At 52.3% G+C, this 24,053-nt stretch overlaps 9 protein-coding genes across 9 annotated transcripts; 3 read left to right on the top strand and 6 right to left on the bottom strand.

Annotated features, from left to right (window-relative positions):
• Nucleotides 1-681: 681 nt before the first annotated feature.
• On the top strand, nucleotides 682-2,623 carry CC77DRAFT_937923 (acyltransferase ChoActase/COT/CPT; the record flags this gene model as incomplete). The annotated part of the gene is made up of 3 exons (XM_018534579.1): nucleotides 682-718; nucleotides 783-2,482; nucleotides 2,534-2,623. 3 exons carry the CDS (start codon nucleotides 682-684, stop codon nucleotides 2,621-2,623), a joined length of 1,827 nt encoding a protein of 608 aa, XP_018384900.1.
• A 164-nt stretch (nucleotides 2,624-2,787) lies between these two features.
• Nucleotides 2,788-4,314, bottom strand: CC77DRAFT_1062621 (hypothetical protein; the record flags this gene model as incomplete). Its single annotated transcript, XM_018528547.1, has 1 exon — nucleotides 2,788-4,314. The coding sequence occupies one exon, from the start codon at nucleotides 4,312-4,314 to the stop codon at nucleotides 2,788-2,790; it is 1,527 nt and encodes a 508-aa protein (XP_018384901.1).
• A 597-nt stretch (nucleotides 4,315-4,911) lies between these two features.
• Nucleotides 4,912-6,255, bottom strand: CC77DRAFT_938580 (malate dehydrogenase; the record flags this gene model as incomplete). The annotated part of the gene is made up of 6 exons (XM_018534623.1): nucleotides 4,912-5,502; nucleotides 5,554-5,648; nucleotides 5,698-5,806; nucleotides 5,860-5,900; nucleotides 5,956-6,073; nucleotides 6,190-6,255. 6 exons carry the CDS (start codon nucleotides 6,253-6,255, stop codon nucleotides 4,912-4,914), a joined length of 1,020 nt encoding a protein of 339 aa, XP_018384902.1.
• Nucleotides 6,256-6,944: 689 nt separating this feature from the next.
• Nucleotides 6,945-8,003, top strand: CC77DRAFT_938533 (hypothetical protein; the record flags this gene model as incomplete). Its single annotated transcript, XM_018534618.1, has 1 exon — nucleotides 6,945-8,003. The coding sequence occupies one exon, from the start codon at nucleotides 6,945-6,947 to the stop codon at nucleotides 8,001-8,003; it is 1,059 nt and encodes a 352-aa protein (XP_018384903.1).
• Nucleotides 8,004-9,072: 1,069 nt separating this feature from the next.
• CC77DRAFT_167288 (hypothetical protein) lies at nucleotides 9,073-10,968 on the top strand. The gene is made up of 2 exons (XM_018530405.1): nucleotides 9,073-9,287; nucleotides 9,423-10,968. The coding sequence occupies exon 2, from the start codon at nucleotides 9,445-9,447 to the stop codon at nucleotides 10,780-10,782; it is 1,338 nt and encodes a 445-aa protein (XP_018384904.1). The 5' UTR covers nucleotides 9,073-9,287; nucleotides 9,423-9,444; the 3' UTR covers nucleotides 10,783-10,968.
• Nucleotides 10,969-13,708: 2,740 nt separating this feature from the next.
• On the bottom strand, nucleotides 13,709-14,306 carry CC77DRAFT_167541 (hypothetical protein). Its single transcript, XM_018530407.1, has one exon. It carries the CDS (start codon nucleotides 14,078-14,080, stop codon nucleotides 13,751-13,753), a length of 330 nt encoding a protein of 109 aa, XP_018384905.1. The 5' UTR covers nucleotides 14,081-14,306; the 3' UTR covers nucleotides 13,709-13,750.
• CC77DRAFT_167711 (hypothetical protein) lies at nucleotides 14,279-16,377 on the bottom strand. The gene is made up of 5 exons (XM_018530408.1): nucleotides 16,057-16,377; nucleotides 15,627-16,003; nucleotides 15,433-15,578; nucleotides 14,442-15,386; nucleotides 14,279-14,386 (listed from the first exon to the last, which is right to left on the bottom strand). Exons 1-4 carry the CDS (start codon nucleotides 16,213-16,215, stop codon nucleotides 14,533-14,535), a joined length of 1,536 nt encoding a protein of 511 aa, XP_018384906.1. The 5' UTR covers nucleotides 16,216-16,377; the 3' UTR covers nucleotides 14,279-14,386; nucleotides 14,442-14,532.
• A 1,649-nt stretch (nucleotides 16,378-18,026) lies between these two features.
• On the bottom strand, nucleotides 18,027-20,485 carry CC77DRAFT_167522 (endonuclease/exonuclease/phosphatase family protein-like protein). The gene is made up of 4 exons (XM_018530406.1): nucleotides 19,331-20,485; nucleotides 18,733-19,161; nucleotides 18,633-18,676; nucleotides 18,027-18,439 (listed from the first exon to the last, which is right to left on the bottom strand). The coding sequence occupies exons 1-4, from the start codon at nucleotides 20,370-20,372 to the stop codon at nucleotides 18,116-18,118; spliced, it is 1,839 nt and encodes a 612-aa protein (XP_018384907.1). The 5' UTR covers nucleotides 20,373-20,485; the 3' UTR covers nucleotides 18,027-18,115.
• Nucleotides 20,486-21,390: 905 nt separating this feature from the next.
• CC77DRAFT_1062627 (hypothetical protein) lies at nucleotides 21,391-23,010 on the bottom strand (the record flags this gene model as incomplete). Its single annotated transcript, XM_018528548.1, has 3 exons — nucleotides 21,391-21,569; nucleotides 21,620-22,177; nucleotides 22,236-23,010. 3 exons carry the CDS (start codon nucleotides 23,008-23,010, stop codon nucleotides 21,391-21,393), a joined length of 1,512 nt encoding a protein of 503 aa, XP_018384908.1.
• Between the last annotated feature and the right edge of the window lie 1,043 nt (nucleotides 23,011-24,053).

The raw sequence follows: 24,053 nt of genomic DNA on the forward strand, positions 1-24,053 counted from the left end.
GCCTCTTTAATCACATGATGCTCAGAGCCTCATCCGTCACATGATTAGTATGAGGCTCTTGATGACCTTGCGCGTCGCGTTTCCCAAGCTCGGTCGAGAAATCCCTTCCTCGGCTCCTGAGCGAAATTGCCGGCTCGTCGCGCCCGTGTTTAGTGGGGAGGTCAGCGCGGGGCACCCCAGAATCGCGATGCTGAAGACTCCGGATGGATGGCAATTCGCAAACAGGCTGGAATGGAAAACGTGGCCTTGGTGTCTTGGATGTTCTGGCACATGGTGCAAAAGATATAAAGACGGTCGCATGTGCTCATCCGGTCAAACGGCCATAAGCCTGCAGGCATCACGTCACCGGCAGCGTCTCTAACCTTAGTCCGACAACCTCGGCTCCTTGAATTCACAGCTCCACCCTTGTCATCGCAGCCAGCGCGTGCTCATTTGGCCTCGGATCTGCTGAAGCTAGGACTCTTGATATCATATTCTGTCATTTTTCCCCTTGTTACTTTACATATCTTCATTTGTGATGTTCAGCAGAGCTGCACGCGCGCGAGCACCCGCCTCGATACTCCGCAGACCTATTTTGAACCAGTCCGCCTTTGCAAAGCCCAGAGTATGTTGTTGCTGCAGTGTAAACAGACGTATAGTGGGGGGATGTATGCTAATATTCGACGCGCATAGATTGTCGCAATGGCACCAACAAGGAAACAGTCGAGTTTGCCAGCGGGTAAGTGGACACGCTCTATCCACATGCTTGAGACATTTCAGAGCTGACGACCATGTCTGCGCAGGCTACAAGGAGGACCACAGCAAAGGCGCCATGCTGCGCTTTGAAGATTCTCTCCCACGACTCCCCGTTCCCACACTAGAGGAAACCGCAAAGCGATACCTCAAGTCCGTTCACCCACTCCTCTCCCAGAACGAATTCGACGCGACCACAAAAGCCGTCAACGAATTTGTAGCCCCTGGTGGTCCCGGAGAGAAACTACAGAAGCGCTTGGTGGAGCGGAGAGAGGACCCCAAACACAGGAACTGGATCTACGAGTGGTGGAATGATGCTGCCTACATGGCCTACCGCGACCCCGTCGTGCCATACGTCAGCTACTTCTACTCGCACCGCGATGACAGGAAGAGGCGAAACCCGGCAAAGCGTGCTGCTGCCCTGTCAACAGCCGTGCTCGAATTCAAGAAGATGGTCGATGAAGGCAGTCTGGAGCCCGAGTACATGAAGAAGCTCCCCATGGCCATGAGCTCCTATGAGCACATGTTCAACTGCTGCCGTGTCCCCAAGAAGCCATCAGACACCAGCGTAAAGCACTCTTACAAGGAGAACGCGCACATCATCGCCATCAGGAAGAACCAGTTCTGGAAGATTCCCCACGAGATCAATGGAAAGCAACTCAACACTAGCGAGCTCGAGCTCCAGTTCAAGCGCGTTTACGAGAAGGCTGAAAAGGCACCCGCAGTCGGCAGCCTCACGTCTCAAAACCGTGATGTCTGGTCAGACGTATACCCCAAGCTCAAGGCTGCCTCGAGCGTCAATGCCGCAACACTTCAGGAGATTGAAGCCGCATCATTCATCGTCTGCCTCGACGACGCTTCTCCCGTTACTCTCGAAGAGCGCGCACACCAATATTGGCACGGCGACGGCGCAAACCGCTGGTACGACAAGCCCCTCCAATTTATTGTCAACGAGAACGGCACATCAGGTTTCATGGGCGAGCACTCCATGATGGACGGTACACCCACCCACCGCCTCAACGACTATGCGAACCAGCAAATCTTCAGCAACGCCCTTCCCTTCGACGACCCCAACGTACGCTCCGACCTCCCTAACCCGAAACCCCTTCGATTCGAGATCAACAAGGAGCTGCAACAGGACATTGCCGACGCGCAAGCACATTTCGCCAGCCAGATTGGCGCACACGAGCTCAGAGTACAGGCATACCAAGGCTACGGCAAGGGCTTGATCAAGAAGTTCAAGTGCAGTCCTGACGCCTACGTACAAATGATCATCCAACTTGCATACCACAAGTTCTATGGCAAGAACCGTCCTACCTACGAATCTGCTGCTACCCGTCGCTTCCAGCAAGGCCGAACAGAGACATGCAGGACCGTCTCGGACGAGAGTGTCGCTTTCTGCAACGCCATGGCCGATGCTGACGCCTCACCTGAGGAGTGCCAGAAGAAGTTGAGAGCGGCGCTTGATGCACACGTCAAGTACATTTCGGATGCTAGTGATGGACGTGGTGTCGACCGTCATCTTTTCGGACTGAAGAAGTGCCTCAAGGAGGGTGAGGAAGTACCTGCTCTGTACCAGGACCCAGCCTACTCATACAGCTCCACATGGTTCATTTCGAGTTCGCAGTTGTCAAGCGAGTACTTTAACGGTTACGGATGGTCGCAAGTCATCGACGACGGATGGGGCATCGCCTACATGATCAACGAGAACAGCATTCAGTTCAACGTCTGCTCAAAGGGACTCGGTTCGGTAAGTCAAGTCGTTTTCGGAACAAAGGGAATGCAAGCTAACAACAAACAGGAAAAGATGAGCTTCTACCTCAACGAGGCCGCCGGTGACATGAGGGATATCATGCTGCCCACTTTGGACGCGGCAAAGGCAAAGTTGTAGGCATATTACGCCTGCGTGCTTTGTTATTTTTACGGCCATAGACTTCTTCATATGCCAAATATTAACATTACAATTCCATTCTCGGACCACATCCGTGACCCTGTTTGCCCTATTTTCTTATCGTTGTCGTACCAACTAAACACCATATACATCGTGATCATACTTTACACTTTATTTTCTCCAACAGCTACATCAACCACCTCTCCCTCTTTTTGCTGCGTCTGCGGCTTCGCCAGCCTCGCATTCTTCCTCTTTCTCCACCACACCCACGCCAGATACCCCGCCATCCCCACTCCCAACACGACACCAATTGCGATACCTGCCTTCGTCTCCGGATTATCCGTATCATGGTTCGCCTCTTCTGCAGCCTCAGCGTCTTGCCTTTCATCTTCCTCTTCTCTCGCCTCCCGTGCCCGCTGCTGTCCACTGGGCACTCCACCGGGATTTGCAGCCGAGAACACATATTGTTCGCGCGTATGCTTGCCTTTGGGCTGTGTCGCGAAGAAGACCTGACTATACGCTGTATGTTCCTGAATGTCACTATATGATGTCGACGACGGCGGTAGTGTACCCGATGTGAGGGCTAGAGCACATGCGAAGAGCATGGTGTCGGGTTGTTTGTGGAACCACATGTCGAGTCCAATATCTGCAGGGCTATCAAAGAAGGAGGGGTACAACATGGCTATCTCGATGCTGGCGGTTGTGTTGTCCTGTGAATAAAAGTTATCTTCGTTTGTGATTTCGGTTATATTATCCTTGGTGTTCTCGCGGTAGACCTCGTCTTCGGCGTTGGCCCAATCGTTGCAGCGTGATGCTGGTGACGGGGTATCGTTGTCAGGGTCAACCTCATAGGGCTCGAGGCAAACCAAACAAGTTAGCATCATCGATAGTGGTTCGACGTTACTTGTATCCATGTTGGGGTTGGTGGTCCATGTTGCTTCGATGAGATCTTCTGCTTCTGGCATAGTCTTGAGTGAAGACGCATCGCCCCAATACTGAGTATTTGGATCGTGTAGTGCGTGTTCCAAGTATGTCTTCATAGTTGCATCGGAATTCAGTCCAGTCAAATTCCCTGTGCCAGGAAAGGTGAACATCAACGGTCCGGTCTCGAGGGGTTTAGGCTGTTCAGCATCGATCGTGCTCTGCGGTTGTCCATCGCGATAGGTAGCGTTCCAGAAGTTGGGCGAACCGGTCACATCGCCCATGCTAAGGATGATGTCTGATATGCTCGTTCCCTCGTCCTGACCGTTTTGTTGCATCTGGAAAACACACGCGAAGTCGCGGTTGCGAATTGCCTTCTGTGGATCTCCTGGTCTTCCATCGTTACCGGTCGGCATTTCGACATCTGACCCCATTCCTTCTCTTGCTACACCAACATCAATCCATACTTCCGTGGCATCTGCTTGATTGAAATCCAGACATGCATGCGAATCCTGATCACCTTGCACAGGGCATGTAAGACAGTAAACGCCCAGGTTTAGGCCCTCAGTAGTGTCGATGCCAGACCAAGAGGACTGGACAATGTCTTCGCCGTGCATATATCTTGGTGCATCAGTATCGCTCTGGTATGTCGATAGGTACTCTTCGATAGCGTATCGGGTGGTGTTGTAAGTATAGGATGCTGGAAGTGTCGAGTTAGTAGGACCACCGTAGGGAAAGGTCCAGCTTATTTTCGAAGCGATGAATGCCATCTTGCCGCCTCTCGTCTAACAGGGTAAGTATGTTGTACAGTGATAGTACGACTGTAACAGTGCGAGGCGTAGGTGTAAGAGGCTACAAATTCCAACACCACATGGCATGTACATCGCGCGGGACATGTTTCAAGAAATCCAATAGAATCGCTATCGCGTGCGAGAGTCCTCGACCTTGATTTTCTATCGTAGGATCCGGACGAGAGAATGTAGTTAGCAATTCTCGCTTCTGGCTGTCCACCCACGTCACCCAAAGTGAGACTGCCTGGCACTGAGAGCTTGGCAGCTTGATGGAGATAAGCCTTGGAGCGTTCCGCTCTATTAATGTTGCAGCGTGACCGGTTACTGTATCGAACTTGGCGCTGTCCGTGCATTTTGCAGACGTTGAGTCGTGGAAACGGGATGCTTGAAATCGCGTCAGTACATGTGCAAGGTAGTCACAGCTAAGCGACAACCGGCTGGAGAATCGTAAGGAGTTGATTTTGGCATGCTAAGGTACAGATCAAAGTTTACGACATGGTAACTAAACCCAGTCCAATCCAGAACCCGTAGCTCACGTCATTATTATTGTACACACTCATAAATTCTTTTAGGAATTTATGGGTTCTGCTTGACCCACTCAACACCCTTCTTGATGTTCTTGGCGAGGTCAGCGACGCAAGCGTCGAGGAGGCTCTGCTCGTGGTCGGTGATCTTGCCGACGGGGTGGATCTTCTCAACACCGTTGGGGCCGAGCTCAACGTTGGTGGAGAAGTAGTCGCAGCCCTGGTCCTTGAACAGAGGAGAGTCGACGAAGGTGGGCTCGATGACGTTCTTCTGGCCCTGGGCAGCCTTGAGGAGCGACTCGGCGAAACGGGCACCGGCCATGGCCATGGAGAGAGTGGCAGAACCAGCACCGTCCTTGGCCTGGACGACCTCGTCACCACCGAACTGGACACGGTGGATGTAGTTCTTGAGCTGCTCGCCCTCAAGGTTGTAGCCGGATTGGGAGAGGAGGGGAACGATGGTAGCGCCGGAGTGACCGCCGATGACAGTGATGTTCTCGGTGGCGGGGTCGGTGTTCTTCAGCTGGGAGATGAAGCGAGAGGCACGGACAACGTCAAGGGTGGTGACACCAAAGAGACGCTTGGGGTTGTAGACGCCCTTGGACTTGAAGACCTCGGCGGTGATGGGGACGGTGGAGTTGACCTAAAACTGTCAAAATTCGGATCTGCGCCAAAGCGATTGAAATGAACGTACGGGGTTGGAGATGATGAGAACGTTGGCCTCGGGAGCGTGGTCAGCGACGGCCTTGGCGAGGTCGCGGACGATGGAGGCGTTGGTGTTGAACAAGTCTGTTGCATGATTAGTTGTGTCCAAAACATGCGCCGTTTCCATGCTCACCATCACGGGTCATGCCGGGCTTGCGGGGAACACCAGCGGGGATGACAACGATCTCAGCACCCTTGAGGGCGTCGGCGAGACCTGAGGGAGTGGCGTCATGGCCGATGACCTTGTCGTGTATCAGCAGATGGTTCGCGGATGAATTCGGAGCGTCTCTCGTACCTCGCTCTTGGTGTTGATGTGGCCAATGTCGGCAGCGACACCTGTATCACGTTTGTCAGGACTACAGCATCGCGTGTATAATTGACTGGAGCTTACCGGGAGCTAGACGGATGTCGTAGAGGGAGAGCTTGCTAACCCTGGGGTTGAGCTTGAGCAGCAGGGACAATGGCTGACCAATGCCACCAGCGGCACCGAGAACGGTGACCTTGGAGTTCTGCAGGATAAAAAGTCAGCATCTTGAGCTGCAATTGTCCCAATGGCATGGCCATCTCGCAGCGCGGCCAACCGCCCCACCAACAAAACAGTCGCGACTTCCGGGAATATGCATACCTGGCGGGCCGAGGCCGAGAAGCAGCGGCGCGAGCCCTGGAAGAAAGCTTGTCTGGCAGCGAACATGATGTCTGTGATTCGGGTGAGGAACGTGAGACTGGGTTGGACTGGATGAGAGGAGGTGGTGGTGTGGGAAAGCTGCGGGAGGTTTTGCGAATCTTGAACGTCAGTGCTTCTTCGGCTGGGCGTCGGAGCTACGGCTGACACCCGCTTTCACAAACACCTCACCCCTCCTGCCACCTTCCACCCTGAACTCTACCGCAATCGCATGCGCAATACCGAGAGTGCACTCATGATTGAGCATGCATTTCACTTTGTCATAACGCAGACATGAGGCCTCGTCGCTACGCCGTGGATTTTGAGGCCACCGAGGTATCGTCGCCCACAGCCACACTGTCACACCGTATGGCATCAAAGTGATTCCAGTGGCAGTCCATCGCGACTCCTCCGCAACGCTACACTTTGTAGACTGCATGCCTTACCATGCTGTCGAGCCAATAATGCGTCGCAGCGGTGAGTCAAGTACGCTAAGTTAGGGTTCCGTCGCGCTACCATCATACAAAGTGCCGACTTAAAGCCACACCTTGACTCACTGTGGCAGTGCATGTAGTGAATATATACCATGCATCGCGACGTACACACTTCTTTGATTCACCTTCATCAATCAATACTAGAACCATCGCTCACCGTGTGCGACTATCACAGATTCAAAAACGAAACAAATAGAGACCTTTCAAGACTTCCTCTTGAACGCCATGGCCCCTCCCGACCAAGACAAGTCATGTATTCCTGAACTCCAAGCAGCACTGGGCCCGCTGCTCCTCACACGTGCATCCCCATCAGATTTGTCGTCTCATTCCCCAGGCTCCTACACCATAGCACGCGGTTGTCCTGATAATATCCCTCCAAAGGAGCAAGTTCTACCTAAATGGACTGGCGCCTTCAAGCTCTTCGACTTTCCACGAGAGCTGCGAGATAGAATATATCACTACGTTGTCCATGTCCCAGGGGGAGTACATTACACGACGCAAACCAAGAGAGACCTTCAGGACAGGCCTAGCTCCGATATCGTGAACCTCCTCCTGGTTTCCAAGCAAGTCCACTATGAAGCGTCACAGATGTTTGGCAGGAGCAACACCGTTTGGCTATCCTCTTCATATAGTCCACGCGAAGGCTACCGCAAGCCACTTACCGGCCTACTTCGTCTGTTCCCTGATCCGGCAGCGGACGCATTGACGAGTGTGAGCCATGTATACCACGACACTATTGCCCGACCCCTTGGGATGTGGGGCATGGCGCCGAGCCATGACAGTATTGCTAGCGGAGGTGATGGTACAGGCCATTTTCACAAGCGTCAAAAGCCTGGAGAGACCTTCTGCGAGATTTTGAGGGATGCGCATGTCATCTCGCAACGTTTCCCAAAACTCAAGGTCTTCGACGCCGTTTGGTATGTCGGGCCTAGGTTCCACGAGTATCCCATACCAGAATGTGTTGTGCATAACATTGCAACTTTCCTGAAAAACTCCGGCAGCCGGGAGGAAGCAGTGAAGATGTGGTTAGATCTTATGCGACAATGGCTACAAAAGGGTAACGTGGTCCCACTGGGGTGCGTGTGGTTTAGCGTGCAAGGATATAGCACAGATGGGTTTGGGTCGGAAATGGATGAGGCGGCAAACGAGGCGTATCAGATACTGGTAAAGGAGTCAAAGGATCGGGAGGATATCGAGGCTAGTGGAAAGATGTGGTTGGAAGACATGGAAGAAGCGAGCAGGTGTAAAAGGAAAGGGAAGAGCGGAAAGAAGGCAATACAATGAGTGATTGTATTGAATACAAGGACATGACAGGGGGTCAGACTCCTTACCCAGGATTCATATGCAGCATGCTACCGAACAACTGGAACTGGTTCAGCACACTGTTTCACCAACATAGCCAAGCCCAGCGTAGTAGACCGCCACTGTGCTGCTGCTTGATTAGAACCATTTCTCAGTGTATTCGAGCAGACATTCGAGCCTTTGTGCAGTATTCCAGATGCGGTGTTGTTCCTGCAGTACCACTGACTGAGCAAGAAGGATGCAATGGAGAATGTCCCTCCATCGCTTCGATTACCCACTCGCGACGAATACTACCTAGTTACGTGTAGATGACATGTTCCTCACTTCACGTACGCTAGCGGGGAAGTCGGCACACTGATCTCGCAACAGAGTGAGGGGAGAGTCTTAACTCTTTGTACCTCACCATGGATAGGGCCTCTAGTAATAGGACCTGCTGCTTGAGGAATGCATGTTCCGGTCACTTGTGGCGCTGCTGCATATCTGCCCCATCTCTCTAGGCCACCTGAGCTCGCTAGTGGTCCTTATGTCACTCTGTCTCCGCTCAACAAAGCAGGCGCAGAAATGGCGGTCATCTGGGGGTCGTGTGCTGTTTAGTGCGGAGGGGGCCGGGGAAGTCGACTGTGGCTTCTGTGGGCGCAACTCCATTACAAGTACTCGAATCTGGGGATCTACTAGACGGAGTAAGTCCGAGGAATGTCCTGTTTCCCCGAAGTCATATCGAACGAAAGCCGTAGACCCCTATTTGCCTGGCGCTCGCGGATGGTTTTCCGTCGGGGAGAGCAAAAAGATCCCTTCGGGAAAGATCGTAAGCTAGAGACTAACATCGCCTAACGCTGTCTCGACCGACATCACTGTGCAGCGTCAGGCCCTACCATACACGCTTCTCCGCACGACAGTCTCTAACGGATCCGCCTGAACCGACAAACTTGACACATTTCCCAGCAGCGCTTTCGCGGGTCCACTTCCCATCCGGCGAACATTCTACCGCCAGCATAAGAACGCTCGTGCTCCCCGAGTTTCCCCAAAGAAAGCCGCGAGTCAATTTTCGACACATCTAGTCCATGCACGTTTGAGCTCAGACTACGAAAATTTCCCAGCGAATTGCGAATTCTTGACACACGAATCAAATCTTTTACCGCTTCTTTTACTCAACATCTCCCCATCATATGCGTCAAGTATATATGTAGACCCAACAGGCCTAGCGACAAAAACTTTCCACAGCGACAAACTTCCACAGCGACATCTTTTTCTTGATCATTGACACGCATCATTCCATAGCAACACTTCCTGAGCGACTTCCTTGCCCAGCAACCCTACTACCACAGCGACATTCCACAGCGACACATACTCCTTGCGACAAACCCAAACAACCTTTGCCAGAATAATCCACGCCCACGAAACATCATCAACAACAACCGCCATCATGTCCTCTACCCAAGCAACGCAACCATTCCGCTTTCTGGATCTACCTGGAGAGATTCGAAACAACATCTACGACCTTCTACTATGCTCCTGGGAAGATGAAGTCGAGCAAGACCCAAGCATGAGCAGCAAGCTGAGCCGACGCAGCCCAAGCAACCCTTCATCGTCACTTCTTCGCGCGAACAAGCAAATTTACGCAGAAGCGTCAGACTACATGATTAAGCGCAACCAATTCGTCCGCATCACCTGCCGAGGTCTGGACTCCCGGAACCTGTTTCTCGGCGAAGGTATCCCAGTAATCACAACCGATGCGCGCAAAGTGAGCCTTTTCGATGGCCACGTCATGCACATCACGCTTTCCAAGCCTGTGTTTGCGCCATCTCCATTCCAGTTCTCTGAATTCGAGATCATGATGCTGCGATCTGACTTGCCGAAGTTGTGCGAGCAGCTAGACATTGAGAGCGTAATGGCGGACGCGAACTCGACCACAAGCGAGCACGCCTCCATCAACGCAAGCATCAGGTTGAACTACGCGCACACTCGATTCTTCACCCCAAAGATCCAAGAGCGCCTGCTAGAGCCTATTGCGTCATCTCTCCGCGGTGTGCCCGATATCAAGATCTCTGGATTTGTCGATGCAGCCCTTGTGGATAGCGTGAGGAACCAGGTCGCACAGCCCCGCTGGACAGAGCCTGACGCGACAATTGAGGAGATCGGCACTGGTGTAGATGTCGGCAAGCGCCAGTGGCAGCAAAACAACTTTTACTCTGCTTCCGAATCATGGGCTTATGCGATGCGCACTCTCGAGCGCATGCGCCATAGCTCCTCCTGGACTGGTCTGCAGAAGGCTGGTGGGGAGGACTTTGTGAACAAGACCGCCGATCTCTACTTCACCCTGAACCTTTTCCACGCCCAGTTCCTGCAAGTGGACATGGCCAATGACCAATCTCAAGGACCTCTTGTGCAGCGAAACGGTCGCGTTGCGATCCAGCATCTGCGCAAGTGCGAGACCGCGGCTGCACGTTTTGCGCAGCACGCCGGCGCTACATGGACGCCGAGCAACCAGCAGTCGGCTAAAATGCTGTTCCGTCATGCGAGGTGCTTGAGGCTGATGCGTGACACCGCCAACAGCGTCAGAGCCGTCACCCTCATTGAGGAAGCTGCAGCGCTTGCACCCACAGACATTGCGATCCGAGATGAGAAGGACGCGGTGTTGGCGTGGGAGGCTGAGCTCGAAGAAGCGCGCCGCTTGCTAGCAGAGCAGAGTCAGGCATCGCACGTTGAGAGGAGGTCGATTTGGTCATCGGTCTGGGATGCAGTTACCGAGCTGACATCTTAAGCAAAAGTAGCATAGCGATCTTTCTAGTTTTGATACCCAATATTTATTTCACCAGCCGCTGAGCGATACGTCGCCAGCTGTAATTACTTCTATCAAGATTCCCCCAATATGCGTGTGTTTGATCATCGTTGATAACTGGAAAGCCTGCGCTGGATGTTGCATGAGTGCGTGTGGCAGCCAGGGAAGGGACGGACCGCTGCCGCTCCATTAACTTCAACAGCTGGAGTATGCATCGGCACTATGTGCCAAAAGCCGAGCGGCTGATGACCAGTCGCAGAAGTATAAGTAGTCTCTCGGTATTCGTTTCCTCTCCTTTTTGCTCAACACCTATCTTCTATATTCTCAAGATTCAAAACTAGATACAACATCCACATGTGGCGTGGAAGATCTGGAAATCAGCATTTGAAGTTCTTATATTGGACATGGCTCTTTGGTCGTTTACAAAAATGTTTCAAAATGCATTCACTATCGATCCATGATCGGACTCTGGACCTACTTTCAATTCGAAGAACTACGTGGAGGACCACTATGCCCTGATTACGGAAACGAGTACAAAAGCTTGTTTTTGCTGCGCTTGTCCTGTCGTCCGTATACAACAAAAGCGTTCTGATTTTCAGAAGACACTCGTGATTGCAGTATGGATCTGTTCCTTGAAACGATTACCTCATTTCCCATGCTTCTGTCGGAATGACAGCAACGCATATAGCATGGCGGATGTCTCGCTGTGTTCCTGATAGAGCTTCAAAAACAAACTGGGCGCTGATCCATGGTCTGGATCCGAGCGCAATATAAATTCGTCTCACCTCTTCGTCTTCCTTCAATCACAAACTTCACATGCATTCACGAAAATTATGAGGCCCTACATTCCATGTTGTGGTTTCTCCTGGCCAACGTATTCCAAAACATAACAGGAATGGTGACATGTTTGTAGGACAACCCACTACGCAAAGCAAAAGCATACCCCAAAGCCCATTTTCAGGATGATGTGTTACCGCAAAAACTTGGACGACCTAAACCATGTGAAAGGTTTCTTTGGTAGCTCGAACTAGTAGAGGTCAAGGCGCTGTGTGACGAACAGAAGGGAGCTTGTCATTGTCATATAGTGCGGTTATCATGTGGCCTAGAGGTGTTCACCGTATTGTGCCAGATTCACTCATGAGGTTGATGTTGCACAGACCTTGGAGGTACACTCGTGGTATATTACATATCAGCAACCAGGGGCTCTTCTCAAGACTGCATCTCCATACGTCTCAGTCCGCGCCTGATTGACAGCAATGAAGTCTTTTGAGATTCTTGCTCGTCGAACCATGCGCCTACTATTCGCGCGACGGAACGCGTCGTATTTAGGTTCTCATTATTCACTGTCTTATTCTCTTACATTCGATTGTTTGCGACTTTCCAAAACCAATGACAACACACGGATGGCGTGCTGTGGTCGGAGTTTCCAAAGTCATACCCTGTTGACGCATGATTGGACATACTTCTGGTCATCGGAAACATATCAACCTGAGTGCATGTTTCAAAAATATATGCAACTCTCTTTCTTGATTTTCTTCGTTAAATCGTTCATCGCTTTTGCATCCAGGCAGGCATCATCATCCAGACTTAAGCTTTTGCACCTTGTACCCTGTATGGACTCCCTGCTAGAGATTTCGAGGGTTACATCATTCCAAAACTCTCCCGCATGATGGCAATCGAGAAAAGTGTACCAAAACGCTCTACAAATGGAAAGATGAATGCGGCCATCGAAATGTTCAAACTGCTCATCAGGCTCTGGTAGAATGCGTCTCACTCTTCCTGCCCCCACCTCTCTTGTCACTTTGGCAACTGCGGAGTTCTTGATCTTCGACTTCACTGAGAGCATTGTCAACGGATTCAACGCACAAAACCAACACTACCCGCCCATAAGCCCATAATTCAAGATTCCTTTCTCGTACCTACTCCATAAAGAAGACGATGAACTCTTGGACGATTTGCCTGCTCATCATGACGGCCGCAACAGCACACGCCTCGCTTGTAACAAAAACGCGAGCAGTTGAGGGTGGCACGTGCCATGCAAGTGTGGCGAAGGAAACGGTGGCTCACATGGAGCAGTAGGCCTAGTACATGTTTTTTGGGGACCGACGGCGCCTCCTCCACTCCACTGTTCATGTTAGGTTACAGACTGCCCACACTGAACCAAAGTATGCTAAGCCTCTGGGTGGGAGACAAGAGTCTGGGTATGCAACCGGTAAACAATGGTCCTTCTATAGAGAAGTCTACGCGTCACTCTTCGGACAACTACTCTTGCAACTGTCAGCCGAGTGCCTCCGAGGCTCGGATAGTCTTCTATTGTAATGGTTCGGTTACGGCCAAGGACTTCTTTATCTAGGAGCTAGCAGAAGGAATGACAGGACACTGCTCTAGAGAAGGTTGGGCCAAAATCTCGTTGCTGGTTGCGCTTGCGTCTATGATTCGACTCCTCTTGCAGAGTTTGTGTCATGGTTCATATGTGTCGAGAATGAAACTTTCTAGTCAACGTGTAAGACCTAGCTGAGCAAGAATACACAGTATCAATCAGTCCATCTAGTGGACGTTGCCCAGCTTCTGCATGCACTATTTGCCAATATCGTCATCTCTTTACATGGTGCAGGCTTTCGGTACAGCGGATATCAACATCCCTCTCTTACGTGGTCCCCAAGCGCTGAGCTCTCTTGGACATGCTCGTCCACGGATATAAGCCGGAAGCCGCTCCGCGGAGTGCCTTGGCGATCTGCCCTCAGTGCATTCTGCGAATCCAGCATCCTTTGCTTATTAGGGCCAATGCTATGAGATGTGCCATGGGCTTGGAGTGTCTCGTGAAGGTGGGGGAGACTGGCGATGTCGGGCTTATATGTTGTGCGTAGTCCTCGTTGTCTGACCGCTCGCCCTCCCACGTCTTCGCCAGTATCGTATCATCTTGAATCCGCCAACAACCGAACTATGTGTCCTATGCATCCATCCAGATGTTGAGTAAGGTAGCTCCGAAGCTCCCTGTGATGGCTGGTGATGACATGACTAATGTTTCGAGGTAGCGAAATCGGCTACGCGCAAGATGACAGAAATCGTTATCGAAACTACTGGCAATCACCACACAGTCTGCGATGTGCTGTCGAGAGACGTAGGAGACAAGGAGGACTGAGAGAAAGAAGAAGTGTTCGTGCGTTTTGGCGATGGAGACCACCCGTTCCCTACACCGCGCAGATAACGTCATAACCTTCCTTACTACGAACCTCGCCGCGTATCGCCAACGCTGCATTCTCCCACCCTCTCCATACATCGACCTGTTCTTCCAACGATTCCAATGATTGTTTTCTGTCGCTATGGTTCATCGAGGAATTGTTTTCCCGCATCAAAAGGCATATTGCCCAAATTACCTCGGACGAACGGCACAGTGGATACTGCGGCTAATTTGTGGCTGTCAGCCTCACTGCGATTCCCGAGGTTGCGACAGCTGCCAAAACCACAACTCCTGCTAGGCTTCACTAACACCTTCGGCATAGTTTACACAAACAAGTTGGCCATGTAAAACAGGTATGTACAATTCAAAGGTCCACATCTCATATGATGCATGGTCATTGACCACCTATGAACCCACATTACTCATCATTAATTCATAGAAGATTGGACAAGTCACCCACAATTTTGGGTATAAGTTTTGAAAGAACTACTGGTATATCGATTGCGCGAGCCGATTTCGAAAACACAATTACACAATGACACCACCGACGCTTAGGTAGTGTAGTAGAAGTCCGGTCGTACGTCACCCATGTCATCGATCTCGTCCTCGGTCTTGCCCTGCACCCAGTGGTCGCGCTTACCCTCCTTCCTGAGCTTGTTCTCACGCTTCAGCATGACGTGCATGAAGAGAGTTCCACCGAACAAGAACAAGAACATGTAGGCAAGGACGATACCGTGGCCAGTGCGGTAGTGTGGGGCCTCCCACTTGTTGTAAATGTTGGAGGACACGACACCGTTCATGTTACCCCAGCCGACAACGACACCAACCATGACACCACGCTTGAGCGAACCCTCGACGTTGTTGGAAGCCCATGTCAGCGTGTTGGAAACTGTGGGGTAGATACCCATGGCGCCTAGGAAAGTGGCAGCGTACTGGACATGCGGGTTCGTGGTGGCGAGCAACATTGCGAAACCGATGCATCCAATCAAAGACACGGCCATGTTGCAGATACCGCGCAACTTTGTCCTATCGGCGATCCAACCGACAGCAACTGTCAAAGCGGCAGCACAGGCGTAAGGTGGGACGGACAAAAGCTGGGCCTTTGTGCCTTTGTGACCCATGGCGAGAAGGATAGTCGGGAGGAAGAGCGAGAAAACGTACAATGGGCAAAGGCAACCCATGTAGATGACAGCATACCCCCAGGTCTTCCAGTCGCGAAGGGCGGCAAATACATGTCGACGGTCGATGCTTCCAACCTTGGCGCGGGCTTGTCCATCCAGCTTGAGTCGGCGTACAGCTCGTAGCTTCTCTTCGGGGTTAAGGAATCGGGCCGTGTCCGGGAAGTCGAAAACCATCCACCAACAGAAGATACCGACAAAGACTGTCATCAGACCCTCAATGATGACTATTCAGATTAGCAAGAGTAACATGGTTAGGATGTGGGAACATACAGATCCATCGCCAACCTTCGTAACCGCCTACTCCGTCCATCTCAGTGATAGCGGCGGCCAGCAAACCGCCGAAAGAACCAGCGAGTGCTGCGGCGGAGAAGAACAGGGCGGCACGGAAACCAAGTTCCTGGCGCTTGTACCAGCAGCTGTCGCATTGTTAGCATGACGTCCGGCTCCGTGATAGAGTAACTTACGAAAGGTAGTAGTTGACACCAGGAAACAGACCCGCCTCGGCGATTCCGAGGAAGAACCGACATGCCAATAGACCGGCCCTGTTCTGGACAACACCCATGAGCGTCATGATGACACCCCAGGCGAGAATGATGGCGGTGAAGAAGACACGGGGCGACCATTTCTTGATGGCGATGTTGGTAAGTGGCTCGAATCCGGCGTAGGAGATGAAGAAGATGGTGAGGGCGACGTTGTAATCACGACCTCCCATCTTAAGAGCAGGTTCCATGTTTGCAACACGTGCGTTTCCAATGTTGGTACGGTCCAGGAAGGAAAGGAGATACAAGAGCGAGAGCCACGGGATCAGCCACTTGTCCATCTTCCAGACGAGTGCTTTGTCCTAGATGGTTTTAGTACGTCGCAGAACAGTCAAGAGGAAAGAGAGAGACGTACGAGTCTGGCGCGCTCCTCATCGCTTTTGCCGGCATCTGGGTCGGGATACTCATCGAGATCACTCGGAGAACTGATCTGGGAGCTGCTGACATCGTTGGCATAGATGGCCTGGCCCTTCTCGTTGGCCTCGAGGCTGGATTTCTGTTGTACGGCTGCCATGGTGTTTGGTGCCTGGGGGTGGACTGGAGTACAAGAGTCTGAGGAAACACATTCCAGAGGGGCAGCCAAGTGTCTCTATATGTACTCAGGCTCGCGAACGCCGTAGGTGTGTCTCCCGAAACGAGACGGACCCTGCTGGGGTTGATAGGACTAGGCTGCTAGCGCGACCCGGGACCCCATGGGGCGGTTGGATGGGACAAGATTGTGGATCTGACTTAGCCCGTCAATTGCTGCGTCCGAGCGTGGCGGTGGTAAGGGCGCCGAAGGGGGAATGATGCGATATCTCGACTTGGCGCTAGCGGCTGCGGTACCACGTTGCCTTTGGGTTTGTCAAATCTGTCACCAACCGACTTGCTGCCGGAATCCACAATGGTTTGTGCTTCACCGATCATGTTGGACGTCTACTCAGCGGATCCAAACCAAGCGGGTGTCCTTAGATTGGGTTTCAGCCTCCCAACTCCCATCCCTATGCCAGGACTGCGGACCGATAGCACTGCGGCGCATACGAAAGCAATTATTCCACCATGTCGGTCTTTAGGCAGAGCCCCTCGTCGCCCCGGGCCAAGCACATGTATTAGGAACTTGCTGCGTTCCAGAACGACCGGGACTTGCGTTAGATGGAAGTTCTGGGCACCGCCGACGCGACCATTCGAAGCCTCGCAAAAGCGCCACCCAAGACCTTGGCACAACGCCCTCCAGCATGGAGCCGCGGATAAGGGACGTGGCGGCAGGGTGTTGCTTTTCAGCCGGCAGGACGAAGCTTTTCACAGTGCTTCGTTCCGCGGTTTCGGTGGCGCCGTGTTACAGAGCCCAGAAATGGACGATATCCACGATGTGGTGTTGAGTTTCCAGCAGCGGAATGCACATCAAACGGCGGACTCTTCCCCGCCATCTGGGGAATTGTGGAGTGGCTTGGCAATGCTAAAATCAGCCGGACTTGATTAGGCCGCCCCGCTCACCAGGTGCTGAACTTGCCTGGTGTGCTCTCGAGAGTCCCGCTGTCCGCTACCGGGGGTAGAGCTTACGAGAGCCCAGATTGGTGCGTCGGATAAATGGAGCACTGGCCTCCTGCAATTCGCCAGCACCATCCAACGCCCATGGCGCCAGCGGAACAATGGAAGCTGCTTAGTCCTTGCATGGCCGCCTACAAGCATCATGGATAGTAATAGCATTGGTCTCTGGTAACTTTGAACGTCCGCTGGACCCGGACCACGGTGTTCAAGCGACACTGGGCGCGGCATTTGCAGCAAGATTTGCGTTACTCGCACGTGGCCCCGCAGCGGTATCGCAGACAGTTTGTAATCGTTGCGCTGCCCCGGCGGATAGCCTACGAATCCAAACACCAAGACGGCGTACACGATGTCATGCCTAGAAACGCCAACGAGCACACCAAGCTGATCGCCCATGTGCTCGTCGCGTGGCCGTCAGACGGCTTCCAGGCAGATCAGCGAACGTTGACTTCGCCCCTCGCCTGCTTGCACCATCTCAACGCTCTGCATCTCCCAATTACGTGCTGCACGATCATCTAGTTGCGTTACTGCGACGCACTCGAAATGCATGTCAAATACTCCCGCCTATGGCAGGGCTCCCCAGCTGCATTGCGAGCCGTCAGCGCCGGGAACGTGCGCTCGCCTTTTCGTAAACATGCTTGAAGAGAGATTGCCTGGCTCTGCGACCAACCACGCCGCAATAAAAAGACGGTATCCATACTCAATACTGACATCTCAACAACGAATTTAGAAGCAGATGCAAGGTAAGCCCCAACAAGCGTTTATTGCTTTTTCACTTCGCGAGAGCACCCAGAATCAGGGTCGCATTATCTCTTGGTATTCATTTATCTGTGTTATCAAGCGCGGACGTCGGCTATGCGCGTCTAGCAAACTATCGTATGCAACGTCGTCTAAGCGCAAACATCCAGTCTGGCAACCGATGGGTCGTGGTCGCTGATTTGCGCGTCGTATTCTGGCCATGTGTTTACGTGAATGTGTTCAAACTCCGCCTTGCTCTTCTTTGCCAAAGACGGCGAGACGAACATGTGGTCCAACTCTTGGGCGTTCATGTCGAAAAGGTAAGTGTAGCGCTCGACCTTGTCAATCTTGACTACCTCGTCCATATCCTTGAGTCCGCTGATCTTGGTGTACTCTTCCAGAGGCTGCACGAAGGCAAATTCGTTAAAGTCGCCTGCAGTCACGATGCGGGCGTTTTTGTCCTTTGAGAGGATATCCTGTATTCCACTGTCAGCCATGTTCTCGTCTTTTTCGCCAATTTCAATGATTCAGGGGCAGAAAAGGGCATTCCTTTCGTGCGAAGATGGCGTTCTTGGTAACACCGAAGGACGAAGGTACGAGAAGCTTGCTGCAGCCACCCCTCTCCGCGCCGCCGTGCCGCATAGAGCCGCAACCGACATTTGAACGTACCTTGACAAAGTTTGCGGTGAGACGGGACTGCTCAAGACGATCGTCTAGAAGCGCATTGTTAGCGACTATTGTATGAGCTGATTCAGTTTGATGAACTTACCTACGCCACCGTTGACAGGTGGTCGAGCATCTCCGTGCAAGCTGCTGCTTCCTCCCTTGGAACCAAAGTGTACATTGACGGTAAAGAACACGTCCGACTTCTTCGCGCCGGCCTTTCCGATAACCTCCCATTGCGCGGCCAACGGCTTTCGGCTCGCTGTCCACGCAGCATTGGCGGGTTCGATACGTCCGGGGTTATACTTGAGCGTCGGGCCAGCAAGCACTTCGTTGGCATCGAGCGAACCACCTGGGTTGGGCTTGTAGAGGCGGATCAGATTTGGCTTGTACAGGTAGGCGACACGGATGTTACCACCTGGCTGGCCACCATCCTGATCGTCGACAGGCACGATGTCTGTGAATGTGTAGTTGGGGCCGCCTGCAGCTGAGATGGCAGCAGTCAGAGTGGTTAGGGTAAGGTTTGCGGATACAACTGCGAGAGGTCAGTATTAAAGTTATGCACGGGTTCACAAGCCGACGGTGTGTATCGTAACATGTATAGGACGCGTGAAAGGTAGGACAGCTCGTGCGTGGCCCGCTAGCGGATACCGCATCTGAACAGCGAGGGAAACGGTGTCAAGCAAACTTTCTAGAACACTTACTTGCGTCATTTGTAGGACCGTTGTCGTCTTGTACTTCCTGTACGAAGATGATATCTGGACTCTTCATGTAGTTCACAATGTGGTTTGCCAGGTCAGGATGGTGGTCAGACGTAGGTGCCAAGTTCTCCACGTTGTAGGCGCCAAAGGTGATGCCGTCGCATTTGCCGTTCGACACGAGCTTTGTCGCTGAAGGAAGGGTAGGCTTCTGGCTCTTGGTGACCTTGATCGCGGTCGTTGGGAGGATTCGGTAGAAACCGAAAGCGTAGCTGACGATACCAGTGATCTCGTCAATTGAATCACCCATCTTGGCGTCAGTGGGGTTCTTGGTTCCGTCGAGCGGAGTGCCGATGACGATTGTCTCTGGGTTGGCGTCCTTGTCGGTGATGGTCAATCCACCGCGGTCGTTGCGACCCGACACCTTCCAGTTTCCAGCAACCCACGTATCGCCGTATTGGTTGGGCTTGGTAAGCACAGTAGGCTTCTTGACCGTAACTAACTCGCCAGACAAGCTCTCCCAGAAGTCGAGACCGTACTTCTTAGGCTGCAGCTCAGGGTTCGCAACGCTGATCTGCGATACATTGTTCGGCACAGCGAAAACGTCTCCGCCATCCAAACTGCTGTACTGCTCGTTTGGTGGGTCGCGAGTATCTTTGCCAATGACCAGCGGCTTTACAGCAGCTCCTGAGCTGAGTCGCCCCTGTAATACCGGTGCCGAAAGCTCGGTCAGGTAGATGTAGTCCTTGTTCGAGCGGTACTCGAGCACCTTTCCTCCCACGACAATGGTATCGCCAACCGTCAAGTTCGCGCCAAAGGTGCGACCGAAAACGTACAAGGACTCGGATGTCCGTTCATCGCTGTCGGGCTTTGTCGATCGCAACCAAAGGCCATCAGGCCCCTTCGCTGTGACAACACCGGTTACGTTCGAAACAGTCTGGTCCTTGTAAGGCGAGAGGAACTTGTTGCCATTGATCTCTGCAATCGTAAGCGCAGTAGATACTGCCACAGACGCCGAGAGGGCGAGGAACCGTGTTATAGGTGCCATAACGAATGGAACGAAAGTGATTCGGAATGGTATCCTCCAAAAAACTGTGGCTCCGGCCCTATCTTCTTATAATCCCCATACTGCCATGCAACCATGCGTTCCAAGAACCCGGTCCCGGTGCTCTATCAATGACGATCGCGCTACACTACACTACACTTGACCTGTTCCTGACTTTTATCGCCGCATCGCCGCCCGGCCTAGCCGTTGACAATCCACCGTCACTAACTCATAGTTGCACTTGCCTATCAGAGCAGGAGAATAGCATCTCGCCGCTCACGCGCGAGCTCCGATGCCTCTTGGCAATACCACAAACTTTCTTGTCGTGCTTGACCACTTTATCGACGCGTGCTGCGGCGCGTGTGCTGTCATTGGCTTGCTTTCGAGGTGCTGGGGTGCGGGACCCTGGCTGGGCGCGGGCCGAGGTCGTAGCTACTTCGGGAAGGTGGACGGTGATTGGTGCGAAAGCGGGATGCTGGGAGATTGGGCGGCGGGTTCCGCTAGTGGTGGGGAAGCGATCTAGGGACATTGCTATCAATCAGACGGGAGAGATAAGACACGTGTGTTATTGTCGCATGCGGATTATAGGAGGCGAGGCTTGAGCAGGTGTGGCGGTGGAAGGGACGGGTGATAGAAGGATGAAGGATGGTGGAAGATGAAAGACGGGGGCGAATAGGAGGAGCGCACGTGGACTTGGCGTAACAATTTCGATCTTTGGTGTAAGGGCATATTTATTTCGTAGATGATGGTTCTAGCATCGGACGCGTGATGATGTGTCATGAGATATGCAAGCAGTAACAAGCTCGTGCCTCGTAAGTCGTACTTGATTAAAATACAAACCTAGAGGTAACCCGTCCTTAACGTAGGAAAATGCAGGATACATCGAGCACGTATGGGTCATGGTATACTTGGATGCAGAACGTAAAGAAAGGAGTTTCTTCTTAAGCAGCACTAGCAATTGCGCTTCATGCAATAATGATACTGATAGTCACGCATCTGCAACGTGTAGTAACCCAGCCTTCTAATCCTCTTCATTTTCCCACCCGTACCCTTTATCCCACATGCTATCATTGCCCAAGCCTTCAGAGAGCCAATAAGAGCGCTCTTTCGTGTACTTTGCGTCCCTCTTCGCTTGAGCTATGGCAAGCGCTACTGCCATTCTGGGAGTCGGTGTTTTCGATGGCGGGTGATCTTTGCCAACTGATCAGTTCGTCAGTGTCCTAGGATGAGCAAGGAGGAGGGCGACATACCCATCTCCGTATCTCCATCTCCTGTTGCATCATGTTTGGCATCCTCCTGGGTTCGATCTACACTGCTGATGCTATCGTTGCGGCTGATCAGGCAAGCTTCGTTTGAATTAGATATTCTAGCTTTCTTGGGCTCGCCGTAGTCTACGGAGCGAGCGAGTGAGGAAACTCGCCGTTTCGAACCGGTCGCTGCGGACCAAGCATCTTGTGGGTGAGCAGTTTCCGGTCGAGTGGACGTAGACCCTTGGCCGATAGATGGAGTGAGGAAATGGTGACTCTTCCTGGAACCTGCGCGCTCTGGTGGCCTTTGTATATGCTCTCCTTGAGTTGGTGCTGGCTCAGGCGACCGCGGATTGTCAAACGGGAACTCGTACGGTGTTGGGGGTAATCCCATCATCACGATAGGGTGTGTCAGGTACGACATGTCTGAGTTTCGACGATGTCCTCTTCCTCCCGTTCGTACCGCTCGTTGAGGTCTAAACTGCGAGACTGGCTTACCCAATGGGTTGCGTGGACTAGATGAGATACCCGGTAGGCTTTTCTTTATCTTTCTCCAGACAGCTGGAAATAGTAAAGTGTTAGCCAGCTGATCTGAGAGGGTGAGATGGATGTCATTTACCTGGAGTCCTTGTTATCAGACAATCTTGGAACTTGACACGTATACGAGTGGGGTCCTTGAGTGATGTGTCTTCTGTCGATGGTAGCGAGGAAACTTGCTCTGGAGAAGTTCGTATATCATCGGCTGGTGGAGATTGTTGTGCGAAGACTGGGGCAGACTCTGGCAACGATGGCGTTGGTGAAGTCGCCCATGAAGGGTTCAGAGCATTGTATCGCCACGGTAGGTATTCGAATTCCATTTCCTCAATGTTTTGAGCTGCAGTAATGAGCTCACTAACACCACCTGGGTAGGTTGAATAAGCTATGAGGCGGTAGCATGCTTCGGATATAGGTGCCTTCTTTTTTTCGTCCTTTTTCGTGATGTCAATGAGAAGCTTAGCCGTTACGTGACGGAAAACTTCGAGTATGAGATCAACCAGCAACCGGCTTGCCAGAATATCCTCTCGTCGCCTCTCAAGGATCTCAAGAGATTTGACCTCTTGGCGGAACTGAGGCGTTATGAGGAGTTGAGGGGACTTGCAGATCTGTGATTCAAGGAAATATTTTCGAATCTCAATCAGATCAAGGATACCCCGCTCCAACTCTAGATAACGTTGAAACATAAGGGGGTGCTCGACCAATCTCTGTACAGGTGCTTCTGAGAGTACCCAAGGCTCTGGTATGATAAGCGGCTCTGGTGCTTTGAGGCTTTCGGTAGCCTTACAGTAGATGCGAGATTTCAACTCGTCACACCGCTCCAGGGCCTGCACCTCCTGTGCAGCTATGAGATGTTGCATGTTGGCCCTTCGTTCTGCAGTAGCAGCATCAATTGCATCCCAGGAAGCTCTTCTCGCAATGGGAGGGCTATGAAGCTGTTAGCACATCGTCGTAGCATTCTGCCTGCTACATAGACAGTAGGATTTTCGATGTTTTCCAGAGCGATGTGTGTAGACAGCAGAATACTACGCGCTGCCGCTAAGTCCTCTTGCACAGGGAGAAGTATAGGATGCCGTAAGAACATACTGTTAAGAAGTTAGCTGGGTATGCTGATAACTCGTAGTGGGCGCCTCACCCGATAGATAGAGTCCGGTGAGGCACGACCCTCCACGTTTGTACCGACCGTGTTAGACTCTTTTTCGACCGTGGCGTCTATGGTTGGCGTCGCGCTGTCCGATCTGCCTCTGCTTACGAAGGCATGTAGTTCATTGGCCAGGGATCTGGGGAGATCTGCCTCGTACAAATCCGTGTTGGTATCATCGCTCGTGGGAGAACAAGTCTCACCGTCCCCAGGACTACCGAAAACCACAGATGACGACATAATGTTGCGATTTCGGGAAAGGCTTGGGTGTGTATGGGTGCTTGCGTTTATTCCTTTAGCGAATCCTGCATGTTCTTTCGATGCGCGACGGATGAAGGCTTGTCCAAAGAGCTGTTGTAGCAATATTTGTTGAGTGATAGCCTACACACGTTAGTAGGTTACTTATCCCGCGCACAACTTGCTCACCAGACTTGCGTTGCCAATGGCAATGAATATACTGAGTATGTACAAGGGAACATTATGGTGTTCTGGGGATCAAAGCACTTGTGTGGTCTTTCTGCCGTCCAGATCATCGAGGGAAGCGCATACCTAGTCGTGTGAAAAAGGAAAGAAAGACTGTATGCCGGTAGGGGAAGGCACTAGGTCGAACCTCGCAACAGAAGGAACAGATGTAGAATCCCTTCAACACCCTCAACACTTCTACCTCCCAACCCCGTAGCAACCTGGTAGCTCTTGTACCACCGGACGTCCCTCTTTCGGTTGCCACATTTCTACTCCTGGCATCTCGTACCTTTCCAACAT

Source organism: Alternaria alternata, assembly GCF_001642055.1.
Source record: "Alternaria alternata strain SRC1lrK2f unplaced genomic scaffold CC77scaffold_13, whole genome shotgun sequence".
NCBI lineage: Eukaryota > Fungi > Ascomycota > Dothideomycetes > Pleosporales > Pleosporaceae > Alternaria > Alternaria alternata.